At 43.9% G+C, this 16340-nt stretch overlaps 1 protein-coding gene across 1 annotated transcript in view; it reads right to left on the bottom strand.

Moving 5' to 3' along the window:
• Positions 1-16340, bottom strand: part of LOC120030049 (proteasome activator complex subunit 4B-like) — a 74427-nt gene that overhangs the window by 54962 nt on the left and 3125 nt on the right. Inside the window, exons 2-3 of the mRNA XM_038975365.1 lie at positions 2230-2370; positions 1616-1732 (exon numbers count right to left, since the gene is read on the bottom strand). Of these exons, the coding sequence (XP_038831293.1) occupies positions 1616-1732; positions 2230-2370 (258 nt within the window). The remainder of the gene's footprint in view (positions 1-1615; positions 1733-2229; positions 2371-16340) is intronic.

The following is a 16340-nucleotide window of genomic DNA, read 5'->3' as shown; positions in this document are numbered from 1 at the left end:
TATGCATTGAACCATATGCATTTTTTGCACAGATCTGTGCTTTTTTGGACCACAAAGATGTTAGCCATCATGGCCGTTTAGAAACCGGTGACTTCAGAATGGGCTAGGCTACTCTAGTGGGTACTGCTGCAAAACCTACGTTGCTGACAGTGGGTCAATCCACCAAATCATATGGGACTTGACAAAGAAAGGGGGAGGGGGATACATAGTCCAGTTAGATGCAGTGCGACAGTGTCCAATATGAGAGAAATGTTAACATTGCTTTTTGGTTGATTTGTAGTTGATTTTATGTCAAACAAGCTGCGTGGGGGTGTCCAGTGTGCTTTTTGGTTTTCAACATGCAACATAGAAAAATTAAAACCAAAAAAAGTGCCTCAATAAAAGGATGAAATAAAAAAACACAAAAGAGCGTTGTCCTTACCACCTCTGAAACAATTTTATCATTACGTGTTTAGAGGAAGCACGAGGCCGTAGGGAACTGAATGTGAGAGGAGACAAAGGCATAAAAACACATTCAGATTCACACTATGAAAAGCCAATCCATTTCAATTAAATACATCCCAAAAAATTATAACACCTTTTTTTGTACTGCAGCAGCGCGTCGCACATTTTCTGATGTTTTTTTTTTTTCACTGCTCGTTTTCTTTAAAAACAAAGAAGGGCCAAGCATCAGTAAACAAACAGTAGCAGCTTGCTTCCTTTGGTGAGAGAGCCGATGACTGTTATGTGCTAGCAAGGCTTTGTAGTGACACACAATGTTCCCATAGACCCATACAAGAGCACCTCGCACTGCTTGCTGGGAAAAAAGGTGTGGGAGGGGGTTTCCACTAGAATGCACAGCCAAAACTGGCTATATCGTAAAAAGCCATTAAAACAAACATTTGCTTTTTGGTCTTAATTTAAGGTTAGGGTTAAGCACAAGGTTAGCAGTGTGGTTAAGTTAGGGATATGTTTAAAATAAAATAAATGTAGAAGATAAAAATTGTAGAAATAGGCGGTATTTCCAACTTTGTGGCTGTGGAAGCTAGTGATGACCAGGGAAGGCGGCTCTAGGGCTATATGGGGGTAGGTACAGATTTTTCCACATTCAGAAATTAGCCCAGGCAACAACTGGGGGCAGGGACAACAGAACATATGTGCATGTAAGAAAGGATGCATCAAGGGTGGGGCTGAACTGTATTAGGCAGTAGCATAGCAATAGGCAGTACCTATACAGCGCCAACAGATACCAACATAATAAAGCAATGTTTTTCACAATAAACCCATTTATAACACCACTAGAGATTCAGGGGTGAGGTCCATAAAAAATAAAAAAAAGGTAGACTCATTGATATAACATCATCGTGCGAAGCGGGGCACCGCCACCTTCCTGCTTTTAGAATCTTCCATGCATGCCTCAAGGAAGGGCTCAAAATGGGAAGAACCAATAGCGGCAGTCTTGGATGATTTTTGGATGTCATTGTGTTGACGACTCTAAATCGGGAAGTCACCCCGCAGTGTATGATGATGTCATAACACAGACTTTAGTAGGTTGGTTTCAATGTGTCAATATGCAGAGTTATTATTATTTAAAAGGATGTTTTAACCGTGCTGGTAAAAGAGAAGAGGGGCGTACTTGGGGAACCAGTTTAGTCCCAGGTGTTCAGTCTTTGAGTAGAGGATCCTGTCTTGCAGCTCGTACAGGGGTCTCCAAGGCAACTCAAGATCCTCCCGTGACAGCAGTTCTTTTTTCCTGTTAGAAATAAGAGCAGGTGGGGTTAAAACATGTAAAAGTACTTCATTTAAACTATGTCACTGTTGCCTCAGAGCTTCACACAATTAGGTGAGGGCAGGGCTCAATTTACAGAGAGTATTTCAACTCCTAAATGTGAGTGACACTTGAACTTCTCACACAATGAGGAAAACAGTAGACCAGCCAGTCACTGACAAACCAATAAATAAATAAAGGCTGTTTCGAGTCCTATAATGTGACATTGATTGATGAGGATGGCAAGACCTTGCATCATACTGTTCTCAAGCTTGTTGATGTGGGTTTGTGTGTTGCTTACTTTAGGAGGTTGAGCGTGCGAGGCCCTCCACGAGCGAGCGAAGCCCATCACTGTGTGTGTAGCAGTAGCCCATGCTAACTTGAAGTTGATGAGGCGGGCCAGACCTCGCATCATGCCGATCTCCAGCATGTCAATGTGTGTGTTTGCATGCGTGACCGTGTGTTTAGCCCATGGGTCTTACTTGAGGAGGTTGATGAGTAGCCGGGCTAGGCCTTGCATCATACTGATCTCCAGCTTGTCGATGGTGATCAGCTCGTACAGCAGCTTGATGAACAGCACATGGTCCTCCTTGCTGAACTTCCTGCCGTACAATCGCATGTACCTACAAGAGAAGAACAGCTTTAGGCTACAGCCACAAAGATGCATGAACGCGGATTAAATCATACATTCATTCAACAACTGTCAGTTTTTACCAGTCAAAAGTTCAATTCAACGCAACTATTCTCAGACGAGCTGAATATCCAAAAAGGACTAAAGCCTAGTGTGTGACAGACTATCAACTCCGTTCACCAACATCCGTCAAAGGAGGACTCCCACTGGAAATATAAGGAATTTTCAGACACAAAATGTGGCCGCAGCCGTAGGGCTAGGCCTATAGCTAGCCTGAACATCCACGGTTCAAAGTGAGCTGGCCAGGGAATAATATATGCTTGACTTCTTGTATTGCGCAGAATGGACAGAAAATGAGCTTTGGGCTATCCCTATATATAAAGTTAAATATAAAGTTGCTGCTGCACAATAAATATGTGCAAACTTTCTGCCACAGAGACTCATGTTCCTGAACAACAAAAACAGCTTTATGGGTATAGCCTAGTATAGAGCAGGTGAATAAGAAATGTAGTACGAGGGTTTTTCTTTATTTTTACTCTTTTCTACATTGTAGAGTAATAGTGAAGACATCAAAACTACGAAACAACACATATGGAGTCAGGTAGTAACCAAAAAAGTATTAAACAAATAAAAATTGATTTTAGATTCTTCAAAGTAGCCACCCTTTGCATTGACACCATTGCACACTCTTGGCATTCTCTCAACCAGGGAACTAGGAATGATTTTCCAACAGACTTGGAGTTCCCACATATGGGATAAAGAAACACTTGTTCATAAAGATACACTTGTTCTTAATGCAACCGCTGTGTCAGATTTCAAAAAGCTTTACGGCAAAACACAATATTCAATAATCTGAAAACAGCGTTCAGCCACAAAAGCAAGCCATACAGTTACCCGCCAAATTGTGCAGTCAACAAAACTCATAAAAAGCATTATAAATCTTCACTTACCTTTGCTGATCTTCGTCGGAATGCACTCCCAGGTCTCCCACAAGAAATGTTAGTTTTGTTCGGTAATGTCCATCATTTATGTCCAAATAGCTATTTTTGTTAGCGTGTTTGGTAAACAAATCCAACGCCAGGAAGCACGTTCACTAAAAGCTGACGAAATGTCCAAAAGTTCCGTAACAGTCCGTAGAAACATGTCAAACGATGTATTGAATCAATCTTTAGAATGTTTTTAACATAAATCTTGAATAACGTTCCAACCGGAGAATTCCATTGACTTCAGATGAGCGATGGAACAGAGCTCCCTCATGTGAACGCGCATGGTGAAAGCATGGTCAGGTCATGGCAGACCTGACTAATACCCCTCTCATTCAGCCCCCCTTCACAGTAGAGGCATCAGACAAGGTTCTACAGACTGTTGACATCTAGTGGAAGCCGTAGGAAGTGCAAACTCATCCATATCTCGTTGTGATTTCAATAGGATCTTGGTTGAAAATCGACCAGCCTCAGAATTTCCACTTCCTGTTTGGAATTTTTCTCAGGTTTTTGCCTGCCATATGAGTTCTGTTAAACTCACAGACATAATTCAAACAGTTTTAGAAACTTCAGAGTGTTTTCTATCCAATACTACTAATAATATGCATATATTAGCAACTATGACTGAGGAGCAGGCCGTTTACTCTGGGCACCTTTCATCCAAGCTACTCAATACTGCCCCTGCAGCCATAAGAAGTTAAGGTCGAGTGATTGTGGAGGCCAGGTCATCTGATGCAGCACTCCATCACTCGCCTTTACAAAGCCTGGAGGTGTGTTTTGGGTCATTGTCCTGTTGAAAAACAAATTATAGTCCCACTAAGCGCAAACCAGATGGGATGGCGAATCGCTGCAGAATGCTGTGGTAGCCTTGCTGGTTAAATGTGCCTTGAATTCTAAATAAATCACAGAGTGTCACCAGCAAAGCTCCCCCACACCATCTCCTCCATGCTTCATGGTGGGAACCACACATGCAAAGATCATTTGTTCACCTACTCTGTCTCACAAAGACACAGCGATTGGAACCAAAAATCTCAAATTTGGACTCATCCGACCAAAGGACAGATTACCACAGGTCTAATGTCCATTGCTCATGTTTCTTGGCCCAAGCAAGTCTTCTTATTGGCGTCCTTTAGTAGTGATTTCTTTGCAGCAATTCGACCATGAAGGCCTGATTCACGCAGTCTCCTCTGAACAGTTGAAGTTGAGATGTGTCTGTTACTTGAGCTCTGTGAAGGATTTATTTGTGCTGCAATTGAGGCTGGTAACTAATGAACTTATCCTCTGCAGCAGAGGTAACTCTGGGTCATCCTTTCCTGTGGCGGACCTCATGAGAGCCAGTTTCATCATAGCACTTGATGGGTTTTGAGACTGCAGTTGAAGAAACTTTCAAAGTTCTTGAAATTTTCCAGATTAAGACATGAAGGTCAGTCAAAGTAATGATGTACTGTCGTTTCTCTTTGCTTATTTGAGCTGTTCTTGCCATAATATGGACTTGGTCTTTTACCAAATAGCCCTATCTTCTGTATACCACCCCTACCTTGTCAAAAAACAACTGATTGGCTCAAACGCATTGGGGAAAGAAATTCCACAAATGAATTTAAGGCACACCTGTTAATTGAAAAGCATTCCAGGTGACTACCTCCTGAAGCTGGTTGAGAGAATGCCAAGTGTGTGCAAAGCTGTCAAGTCAAAGTGTGGGTATTTTGAAAAAACTCAAATATATTTGGATTTGCTTAACACATTTTTGGTTACTACATAATTCCATATGGTGTTATTTCATAGTTGTGTATCTTCACTATTGCATAGTAAAATAGTAAAAATAAAAGTAAATAACCCTTGAATGAGTAGGTGTCCAAACTTTTGACTGGTACTGTATGTGCAAAGCAGATCGGGAAGGAGAAGATGCTAGGCCTTTAGCTAGATTCCGTTTCAAGGAAAGAAACTCCCACACACAAAGCTTGCAAAGTAACAATATTGTATTAAACCTTGGCCTAAATTGCTAAGTCCCCCCCATAGGCCATTGCAATGTACTCAGCTCCAGGCAACAACTGTACAGAGATAGGCCTGCCATGCCTGCACTGAATGATTCTTGTTCTTGCTGAGGAGCCAAAATACTTGTGTAGCTCTAGAATCTAGATCAACTATTGAGAGCAGAATTTCCATGTCTCTGAGTCTGGGCCAGCAGTGACTCAGTCATAGCCTGGTCGGACATATGCATTGGCATGTAGGCTTAGTCCCAAATGGCACCGTATTCCCTACACAACACAGACAGAGTAACCTGATGTAATGCTACAACATTAACAAGGTGTGAAGACACTGTCTTAGTGCAGCTATTTCCATAAACCAGGATGGAGCCTATACATTTGGAACAGGTCTCTTCTGGTTTGGGGAGCTCTGACGAATGCCTTACATTCAGAACTTCTGAAATGGTTCACACAAAACTGTGCATCGATCTTTATCAATTGTATAGGCTATTCTATACTGAAGGTATACTGAAGCCTGGGGCACGTTCAGCAATAGGAAAGGGGGATACCTAGTCAGTTGTACAACTGAATGCATTCAACTGAAATGTGTCCTCCACATTTAACCCAACCCCTCTGAATCAGAGAGGTGCGGAGGGCTGCCTTTATCGACATCCACGTTTTCGGCGCCGGGGAACAGTGGGTTAACTGCCTTGCTCAGGGGCAGAACGACTGATTTTTACCTGGTCAGCTCTGGGATTTGATCTAGCAACCTTCCGGTTACTGGCCCAACACTAACCACTAGGCTACCTGCCGCCATACCCAACGTTCTGGAACGTTCATATAGAAATATACTACGCAGAACAAACATGCATATCTGACATGCAGAATAAGGAATCAAATCAAATGCATTTGTCACATGCACCAAATACAATAGGTGTAGACCTTACTGTGAAATGCTTACTTACAAGCCCCTAGCCAACAATGCAGTTCAAGAAAGAGTTAAGAAAATGTTTACTAAATCATTTAAAAAGTAACAAAGAAAATCACAACAATAATGAGGCTATACACAGAGGGTACCAATACCGAGTCAATGTGCAGGGATACAGGTTAGTTGTGGTAATTTGTACATAAAAAGTTTGGGGTCAATTAGAAATGTCCTGGTTTTTGAAAGGAATGAAAGTAACATAAAATTGATCAGAAACACAATGTAGACATTGTTAATGTTGTAAATGACTATTGTAGCTGGAAACATTTTTAATGGAATATCTACATAGGCGTACAGAGGTCCATTATCAGCAACCATCACTCCTGTGTTCCAATGGCACATTATGTTAGCTAATCGATCATTAGAAAACCCTTTTGCAATTATGTTAGCACAGCTGAAAACTGGCCTTCTTTAGACTAGTTGAATATCTGGAGCATCAGCATTTGTGGGTTAGAGTACAGACTCAAAATGGCCAGAAACAAAGAACTTTCCTCTGAAACTCGTTAGTCTATTCTTGTTCTGAGAAAGGAAGGCTATTCCATGTGAGAAATTGCCAAGAAACTGAAGATCTCGTACAATGCGGTGTACTACTCCCTTCACAGAACAGAGCAAAATGTCTCTAACCAGAACAGAAAGAGTGGGAGGCCCCCGTGCACAACTGAGCAAGACGACGAGTACATTAGAGTGTATAGTTTGAGAAAGACACCTCAAGTCCTTAAATGCAGCTTCATTAAATAGTACCCGCAAAACACCAGTATCAACGTCAACAGTGAAGAGGGATAAAGTGAATATGCATAGATAATAAACAGCGAGTAGCAGCAGTGTAAAAACAAAGGGGGGGGGGGTTTAATGTAAATAGTTCAGGGGGCAATTTGATATATATTTATGGCTCAATGGTGTAGAAGCTGTCAAGGAGCCTTCTGGACCTAGACTTGGCGCTCCAGTACAGCTTGCCGTGCGGTAGCAGACAGAACAGTCTATAACTTGGGTAGCTGGAGGTTGACAATTTGTTGGGCCTTCCTCTGACACCGCCTAGTATATAGGTCCTGGATGGCAGGAAGCTTGGCCCCAGTGATGTACTGGGTCGTACGCACTACCCTCTGGGGACCCATGCCAAATCTTTTCAGTCTCCTGAGGGGGAAAAGGTGTTGTCATGCCCTCTTCACAACTGTCTTGTTGTGTTTGGACCATGATAGTTTGTTGGTAATGTGGACACCAAGGAACTTGAAACTCTCAACTCGCTCCACTACAGCCCTGTCGATGTTAATGGGGGCCTGTTCGGCCCTCCTTTTCCTATAGTCCACAATCAGCTCCATTGTCTTGCTCACATTGAGAGAGAGGTTGTTGTCTAAGACATCATCCCTATAGGCTGTCTCATCGTTGTCGGTGATCAGGCCTACCACTGTTGTGTCATCAGCGAACTTAATGATGGTGTTGGAGTCGTGTCTGGCCGTGCAATCACGAGTGATCAGGGAGTATAGGACGGGACTAAGCACACACCCGAGGGGCCCCAGTGTTGAGGATCAGCGTGACATGTGTTGTTGCATACCCTTACCACCTTGTGAACACTATGGTGTTGAAAACTGAGCTGTAGTCAATGAACAGCATTCTCACACAGGTGTTCCTTTTGACCAGACGGGAAAGGGCTGTGCGGAGTGCGATTGCGTCATCTGTGGATCTGTTGGGGCGGTATGCAAATTGAAGTGGGTCTAGGGTATCCGGGAGGATGCTGTTGATGTGAGCCATGACCAGCCTTTCAAAGCACTTCATGGATACCGACCTGAGTGCTACGGGGCGGTAATTATTTAGGCAGGTTACCTCCGCTTTCTTGGGCACAGGGACAATGGTGGTCTGCTTGAAACATGTAGGCATCACAGACTCGGTCAGGGAGAAGTTCAAAATGTCAGTGAAGTCACTTACCAGTTGGTCAGCGCATGTTTTGAGTACACGTCCTGGTAATCCGTCTGGCCCTGCAGCTTTGTGAATGTTGACCTGTTTATAAGGTCTTGTTCACGTCAACTACGGAGAGCGTGATCACAGTCGTCCGGAACAGCTGGTACTCTCATGCATGCTTCAGTGTTGCTCGCCTCAAAGCAAGCATAAAAAGGCATTTAGCTCATCTGGTAGGCTCACGGCTTGGTTTCCCTTTGTAGTCAGTAATAGTTTACAAGCCCTGCCACATCCGACGAGCGTCAGAGCCGGTGTAGTAGGATTCAATCTTAGTCCTGTATTGATGCTTTTGTGTTTCTTTTTTTGTCCACCTGCCACAGATTTTTTTACTAGCCAAAATACTTTCCCTCCTAAAGTGACAACCACAAAACAAGATGAACATGCTTTGTAATGTTTCTAAAACAATAAATGTATTACTATGTAGTAAAAAGTAAATGTGGTATACCGTTTAATTTAATTTTGTGACCTGAGTCTTTTAACCAAAAGACCACAGATGAGACGAACATCTACCTGCCCCTAAGGGCATGCGACTCAAGTCATGTTCGTGCCTGTGAGATTGAGTCTGACTCCTAGGTGTGTTGACTTCTTTTTCAAGTAAATTAGACCAACTTTTACACCTGTGCGAAGTAGTGATGCACCAATATGATATTTTTGGCCGATACCCAATATTTTCTGGCCAAAAAAAAAAGATACCGATAAGATATTTAAAATTTTAGCGGTCTTTTAAGCATTCTCGTACAGTTAGTTAACGGAAGCAGCGGTCTGAGGCACTGCATCTCAGTGCAAGAGGCATCACTACAGTCCCTGGTTCGAATCCAGGCTGTATCACATCCGGCCGTGATACGGGAGTCCCATAGGGCGGCGCACAATTGGCCCAGCATTATCCGGGTTTGGCCGGAGTAGCCAGTCATTGTAAATAAGAATTTGTTAACTGACTTGCCTAGTTAAAAAAAGGTCAAACACACACACACACAAAAAATAGGTTGTTTTGTTGGCATTTACATATGTCCCCATTACCAGTAAAACATCATCAAAACCTATTTCTTTCACTTACTTGCTGTGCTGTTTCGTTGTTCATTTGTTCAGTCGTTTTATTCTCAACCAGGATTTCTATGGAACGCCGTTTGGATCTTTGCGTGTCAAATAAGAAAACGATGACCAGTTGATAACACTATTTGATGTGTCAAATAAGCTTGTTGACCAATCAGGACCTGAATATGACTGCACGTCACATAATTTAACGCGTTCATTCATTTTTTACGTAGTTATTACACATTGATTACACCATCACTTGTATTTGTCACAACGATTAATCGATACATATGCTATGATGCTGGTAAAGTTGTCTCGCGCATCTACAGTGCTGGTCATAAAAAATAGCTCTCTCGCTCATGGATGCAAACAATGTTCTTCCCCAAAAACATATAATGACATCTGTTTCAGTAACTATATAGCTAGGTGTCATCTAAAATAACCCTAATTTATAAGACAGTTTGTATTTCATTAATGGTGGTCGGACCCATCTATGTGAAGCTAGACACAATAAGGATTTGCCACAGTAGTAGACTTTGTGGTTAGCCTTCAAAAAGTACAGCGTTATTCTACTATCTGTATTAATTTGCATCACTATCAATGTCATACATTTATTTTGAAGTCAAACTGCAAATTCCACTATTGTGTCTAATCCTTATTGTGGCTAGCTTCACAACAGATAAGCAAGTCCGGTCGAGCCTCACTAGCCAGTTGAAGCTAGCTGGCTGCCTATAATGTTATCTTTGGGCAACAGGGTTAAGTAGTTGGCTAGCTATCTATTTTCATGAACTGAAGTTCAATTTCAATAGGCAAACAACAAGTGGCAACCTAGCTAATACTTACAAGGATTCCTAAATTGCTAAGAATAATGAAAATGATTGCAGTTTCTACTGGTCATTGTTTTCAGGCTGGTTGAATTGGTGCTAGCTAAGTACCAAGCTAAAGCTAGCTACCCCAGAAGTTGCGGTCGAACTAATGATGCTTTATTACCAAAGCGGTATTGTAAACACATCGTTTGTGGCCGGTGTTTAGACTTTTGTACAGCTTTGACAGTGCTACTGTATATTTGACACAAAAAAGACCCAAACGGCGTTCCATAGTATGCATGTCTTGAAGCTAATAGCAGTGACGCTATTACTGTGTAACTCCGGTAGGGCAACATCTGAAAAATAGCTCACTTGGTAGTGTGTACTGGTGCTCGACCAGTCGGTGAAAGCCAACATCACCCACGACAGAGAACGGTTGATTGTCTGCAGGGGTCGGGAACCTATGGCTCCCGAGCCAGGTGTGGCTCTTTTGATGATTGCATCTGGCTCGCAGATAAAACAAAATATTCTCACTTGTTTTAATCCATCCATCGATTTTTCACTGCTCATGTCCTGTTCAGGGCTGCAGGAGCAATTGTCCATTATTTTAATTAAATGATACTGGCCTACGTTGGCGGTTGCTAGGTAAAACAGGTAAACGCCTCCTTTTGAATCAGTCTGCTCGGTCATTAGCTCAAAGCTAACCCTTCGACGAAGAAGATGGCGAAAAGAAAAAAAGATGACGAGTATCGTACATTTCAGGACGAATGGACCGAAGAATTCGCCTTTGTGGAGAGAGCAGGTTCTGCGGTGTGTCTAATTTGCAATGACAAAATTACATCGATGAAACGGTCGAATGTAAAGCGGCACTTCGACACGCGCCATGCTACCTTTGCATCAAAATACCCTGCGGGAGACAGCAGAAAGAAAGCGTGCCAAGAGCTACTGAGCAGGGTACAAGCTAGCCAGCAGCAACTCCGCGTATGGACCCGGCAAGGTGACTATAATTACGCTAGCTTTGCTGGATCTTTAGCAATAGTGAGGAACGGAAAACCATTCACAGATGGCGAGTATGCTAAAACGTTCATGCTGGATGTAGCCAATTAACTTTTTGATGATCTTCCGAACAAAGACAAGATAATTAAACGGATACAAGACATGCCTCTGTCGGCAAGAACTGTTCATGATCGTACCATCGTGATGGCAAACAAAGTGGAGGAAACGCAAGTGAAGGACATAAATGCAGCGCCGTTCTTTTCCCTGGCTTTGGATGAGTCAACAGACGTGAGCCATTTGTCGCAGTTCAGCGTGATTGCAAGATATGCTGTTGGTGACACACTGCGCGAAGAAAGTCTTGCAGTTCTGCCATTAAAAGGGTCCACAAGAGGTGAGGATTTATTTAAGTCTTTCATGGAGTTTGCTCAAGAAAAAAATCTACCTATGGATAAACTTCTCTCAGTGTGTACTGATGGTGCTCCGTGTATGGTGGGGAATAAAAAAGGATTTGTGGCGCTTCTCCGTGAACATGAAAATAGACCCATCCTAAGTTTCCATTGCATTCTACACCAGGAGGCACTTTGTGCTGAGATGTGTGACAGGCAGTTTGGGGAAGTGATGTCGCTGGTCATTCGTGTGATCAACTTTATTGTTGCTCGAGCCTTAAATGATCGCCAGTTTAAAACACTGCTGGATGAAGTTGGAAATAACTATCCTGGTCTGCTTTTGCACAGCAATGTGCGTTGGTTGTCAAGAGGGAAGGTGCTTAGCCGTTTTGCGGCTTGCCTGAAAGAAATCCGGACTTTCCTTGAAATGAAAGGCATCGAGCATCCTGAGCTAGCCGAAACTGAGTGGCTCCTCAAGTTTTACTATCTCGTAGATATGACTGAACATCTGAACCAGCTCAACGTGAAAATGCAAGGCATTGGAAATACAGTGTTATCCCTTCAACAAGCTGTGTTTGCTTTTGAAAACAAGCTAGAACTTTTCATCATGGATCTTGAAACAGGTCGTTTACTACATTTTGAAAAACTGAGCCAATTTAAAGATGCATGCACAGCAAGTGAGCCTATTCAAAACTTTGATCTCCACCAGCTAGCTCGCTGCACATCCAGTCTCCTACAGTCCTTCAAAGCACGCTTTGGAGAATTTCGTGAGCACACTCGTCTTTTTAAGTTCATCACCCTTCCAAACGAGTGTTCACTGAACACAGCCGACCTGAGTTACATTCCTGGTGTCTCCGTCAGAGATTTTGAAGCAGAAGTGGCTGACCTGAAGGCCTCAGACATGTGGGTGAATAAGTTCAAGTCACTGAATGAAGATTTGGAAAGAATCACACGACAGAAAGCGGAGTTGGCGAGCAAGCACATGTGGACAGAAATGAAAACTTCAACCCGAAGACCAGCTGATTCTCAAAACTTGGAACGCGCTTCCTGTCACATACCACACACTGCAGCGTGTGAGTATTGCTGTATTGACCATGTTTGGATCTACGTATGCATGTGAGCAGTCATTCTCACATCTTAAAAACATCAAGTCCAACCTACGATCACGTTTAACGGATGAAAGCCTCAACGCTTGCATGAAGCTTAACCTCACCAAGTACCAACCAGACTACAAAGACATCAGCAAATCCATGCAGCACCAGAAGTCGCATTAATGGTGAGTATTATATCAACATTATTTAAGAATAAATTCAGAGGCTTATTATACTGACATTTAGTTGAATTCACTTTTAAAATATATTATATGGCTCTCACTGAAATAAATTTCCAAATGTTTTGCTTTCATGGCTCTCTTAGTCAAAAAGTTTCCCGACCCCTGGTCTAGGGCAATCAATTCCATTATATTGGCTTTAATGGATTTCACCATCTGAGTTGTCCAGCAGTCATTTGAAAGAGTAAGAAATTTTCAGCGAGACTTGACTGCTTGATCCACACAGCAGACATTGTGGGATAGGTTATGAATGCTGTGTTGCACGTGTAGCGTAAAATTTTACTTGGCATCATTACGACCTGTACCTAGGTATGCACGTCAGCTTTGACATCGGTTTTGTACATCGGCGTTAAACTAGACAATCGGCCGATAACGATGTTGCCATTTTTAGCTAATATAGGCCGATTCCGATATGTTCGCCGATATATCGTGCATCCCTCGTGAGAAGCGCTTCTAAAAAGAATATTTCACTCAGCTCTTCACCTGCGCACAGCCCCAAGCCAGACAGTGTTGTAGTGCGAGGTGGGATTGGCTATCACAGGTTTCGTAGTTCTTTGACTTTATCGGATTAATTTACCAATTATGAAACAAAATGGCAGAAATACATTGAAAACAGCTACTGCAGCATTACATTTTGCTATAAATGTTATCCTGCTTTACTATTTTTATTCACAAATGCGAGTGAAATGCTCGCACTGGAGCCCTGATCACCGGCCAACGTGGCTGGTGAAATAGACATCTTTCCTGCCAATGTCAAAATCTACCCACATTTTTCAGGTGTTAATTTTAGGCCCTGATCAGGATAGATAATAAACAGAGTAGCAGCAGAGTATGTGAAGAGTGTGAAAGTGTGTCTGTGGCGTCAACATGCTAGTGTGTGTGTGTGTGTGTGTGTGTGTGTGTGTGTGTGTGTGTGTGTGTGTGTGTGTGTGTGTGTGTGTGAGTAGAGTCCAGTGAGTGTGCATAGAGCCAGTACAACAACAAAGAATGGGGGTTGATGCAAATAGTGTGGGTAGCCATTTGATTAACTGTTCAGCGGTCTTATGGCTTGGGGGTAGAAGCTGTTAAGGAGCCTTTTGGTCCCAGACTTGGAGCTCCAGTACCACTTACTGTGCAGTAGCAGAGAGAAGAGTCTATGACTTGGGTGGCTGGAGTCTTTGACCATTTTTAGAGCCTTCCTCTGACAGCACCTGGTACAGAGGTCCTGGATGGCAGGGAACTCCGCCACAGTGATGTACTGGGCCAAACTCACTACTCTCAGTAACGACTTGCGATCGTATGCCAAGCATTTCCCATACCAAGCTTTGATGCAGCCAGTAAAGATGCCATCAATTGTGCAGCTGTAGAACTTTGAGGATCGGAGGGCCCATTACAAATCTTTTCAGCCTCCTGAGGAGAAGAGGTGTTGTCTGGCCCTCATCACGACTGTGTTGGCGTGTTTGGACTATTATAGGTCCTCAGTTATGTGGACGCCGAGGAACTTGAAGCTCTCGACCTGCTCCACTACAGTCCCATCGATGTGAACGGGGGTGTGCTCGGCCCTCTGTTTCCTATAGTCCATGATCAGCTCCTGTGTCTTGCGGACGTTAAAGGAGAGGTTGTTGTCCTAGCACCACACCGCCAGGTCCCTGACCTCCTCCCTGTAGGCTGTCTTATTGTCTTCGGTGATCAGTCCTATGTTGGAGTCATTCGCAGCCACACAGTCATGGGTGAACAGGGATAACAGGAGGGTACTAAGCACGCACCCCTGAGGAAACCCTGTGTTAAGGGTCATCGTGGCAGATGTGTTGTTGCCTCCCCTCACCACCTGGGGGAGGCCCATCAGGAAGTCCAGGCCCCAGTTGCAGAGGGAGGCTTTTAATCCCTGTCTTTAGTGCCCTCAAAGCTCATCACTAAGCTATGGCGTTGAACGCTGAGCTGAACTCAATGAACAGCATTCTCACATAAGTGTTCATTTTGTCCAGGTGGGCAAGGGCAGTGTGGAGTGCAATAGAGATTGCATCATCTGTGGGTCTGTTGGGGCGGTGTGCGAATTGGAGTGGGTCCCCAGTGTCTGCATTGATGGTGTTGATGTGAGCCATGACCAGCCTTTTAAAACATTACATGTCTACAGATGCGAGTGCCATAGGATGATAGTCATTTAGACAGATTACCTGGGCATTCTTGGGAACAGGGACTATGGTGGTATGCTTGAAATAAGTAGATAAGTCAGTGAAAATGTCAGTCAAGACACTTGCCAGCTGATCAGGGCATGCTCCGAGTACGCATCCTGGTAATCCATCTGGCCCTGCGGCCTTGCGAATGTTAACCTGTTTAAAGGTCTTACATTGGCTACGGAGAGAGTGATCACACAGTCCGAGAACAGCTGATGCTCTCATGAATGGTTCAGTGTTGCTTGCCTCGAAGCAAGCATCAAAAAAAGGTATTTAACTTATCTGGTAGGCCCGCGTCATTGGACTGCTTGCAGTTGTGTTTCCCTTTCTAATCTGTGATAGTTTGCAAGTCCTGCCATATCCGACGAGCGTCAGACCCTTTATTCAGTACTTTGTTGAAACCCCTTTGGCAGCGATTACAGCCTCGAGTCTTCATGGGTATGACGCTACAAGCTTGGCACACTTGTATTTGGGGAGTTTCTCCTATTCTTCTCTGCAGATCCTCTCAAGCTCTGTCAGGTTGGATGGGGAATGTCTTTGTAAAGCTATTTTCAGGTCTCGCCAGAGATGTTCGATCAGGTTCAAGTCCAGGCTCTGGCTGGGCCACTCAATGACATTCAGGGACTTGTCCTGAAGCCACTCCTGCGTTGTCTTGGCTGTGTACTTAGGGTCATTGTCCTGTTGAAAGGTGAACCTTCACCCCAGTCTGACATCCTGGGTGCTCTGGAGCAGGTTTTCATCAAGGATCTGTGTACTTTTCGCCGTTCATCTATCCCTCGATCCTGACGAGTCTCCCAGTCCCTGCCGCTGAAAGACATCCCCACAGCATGATGCTGCCACCACGCCTCACCATAGGGATGGTGCCAGGTTTCCTCCAGACGTGATGCCTTGCATTCAGGCCAAAGCATTCAATCTTGGTTGTCAGACCAGAGAATCTTGTTTCTCAAGGTCTGAGGGTCTTAAGGTGCCTTTCGGCAAACTCCAAGCAGGCTGTCATGTGCCATTTACTTCCGTCTGGCCCCTCTACCATAAAGGCCTGATTGGTGGAGTGCTGCAGAGATGGGAGAACCTTCCAGAAGGACAACTATCGCCACAGAGGAACTCTGGAGTTCTGTCAGAGTCACCATCGGGTTCTTGATCACCTCCCTGACCAAGGCCCTTCTCCCCAAACTGCTCAGTTTGGCCAGGTGGCCAGCTCTAGAAAGAGTCTTGGTGGTTCCAGACTTCTTCCATTTAAGAATGATGGAGGCCACTGTGTTTCTGGGGACCGTCAGTGCTGCATAAATGTTTTGGTACCTTTCCCCAGATCTGTGCCTCGACACAATCCTGTCTCGAAGCTCTACGGACAATTCCTTCAACCTCATGGCTTGGTTTCTG

This window comes from Salvelinus namaycush, chromosome 35, assembly GCF_016432855.1.
Source record: "Salvelinus namaycush isolate Seneca chromosome 35, SaNama_1.0, whole genome shotgun sequence".
In the NCBI taxonomy this organism is placed as follows: domain Eukaryota; kingdom Metazoa; phylum Chordata; class Actinopteri; order Salmoniformes; family Salmonidae; genus Salvelinus; species Salvelinus namaycush.
Note: the sequence above shows the minus strand (reverse complement) of the source record. Positions and strands in the feature narration are given on the sequence as shown.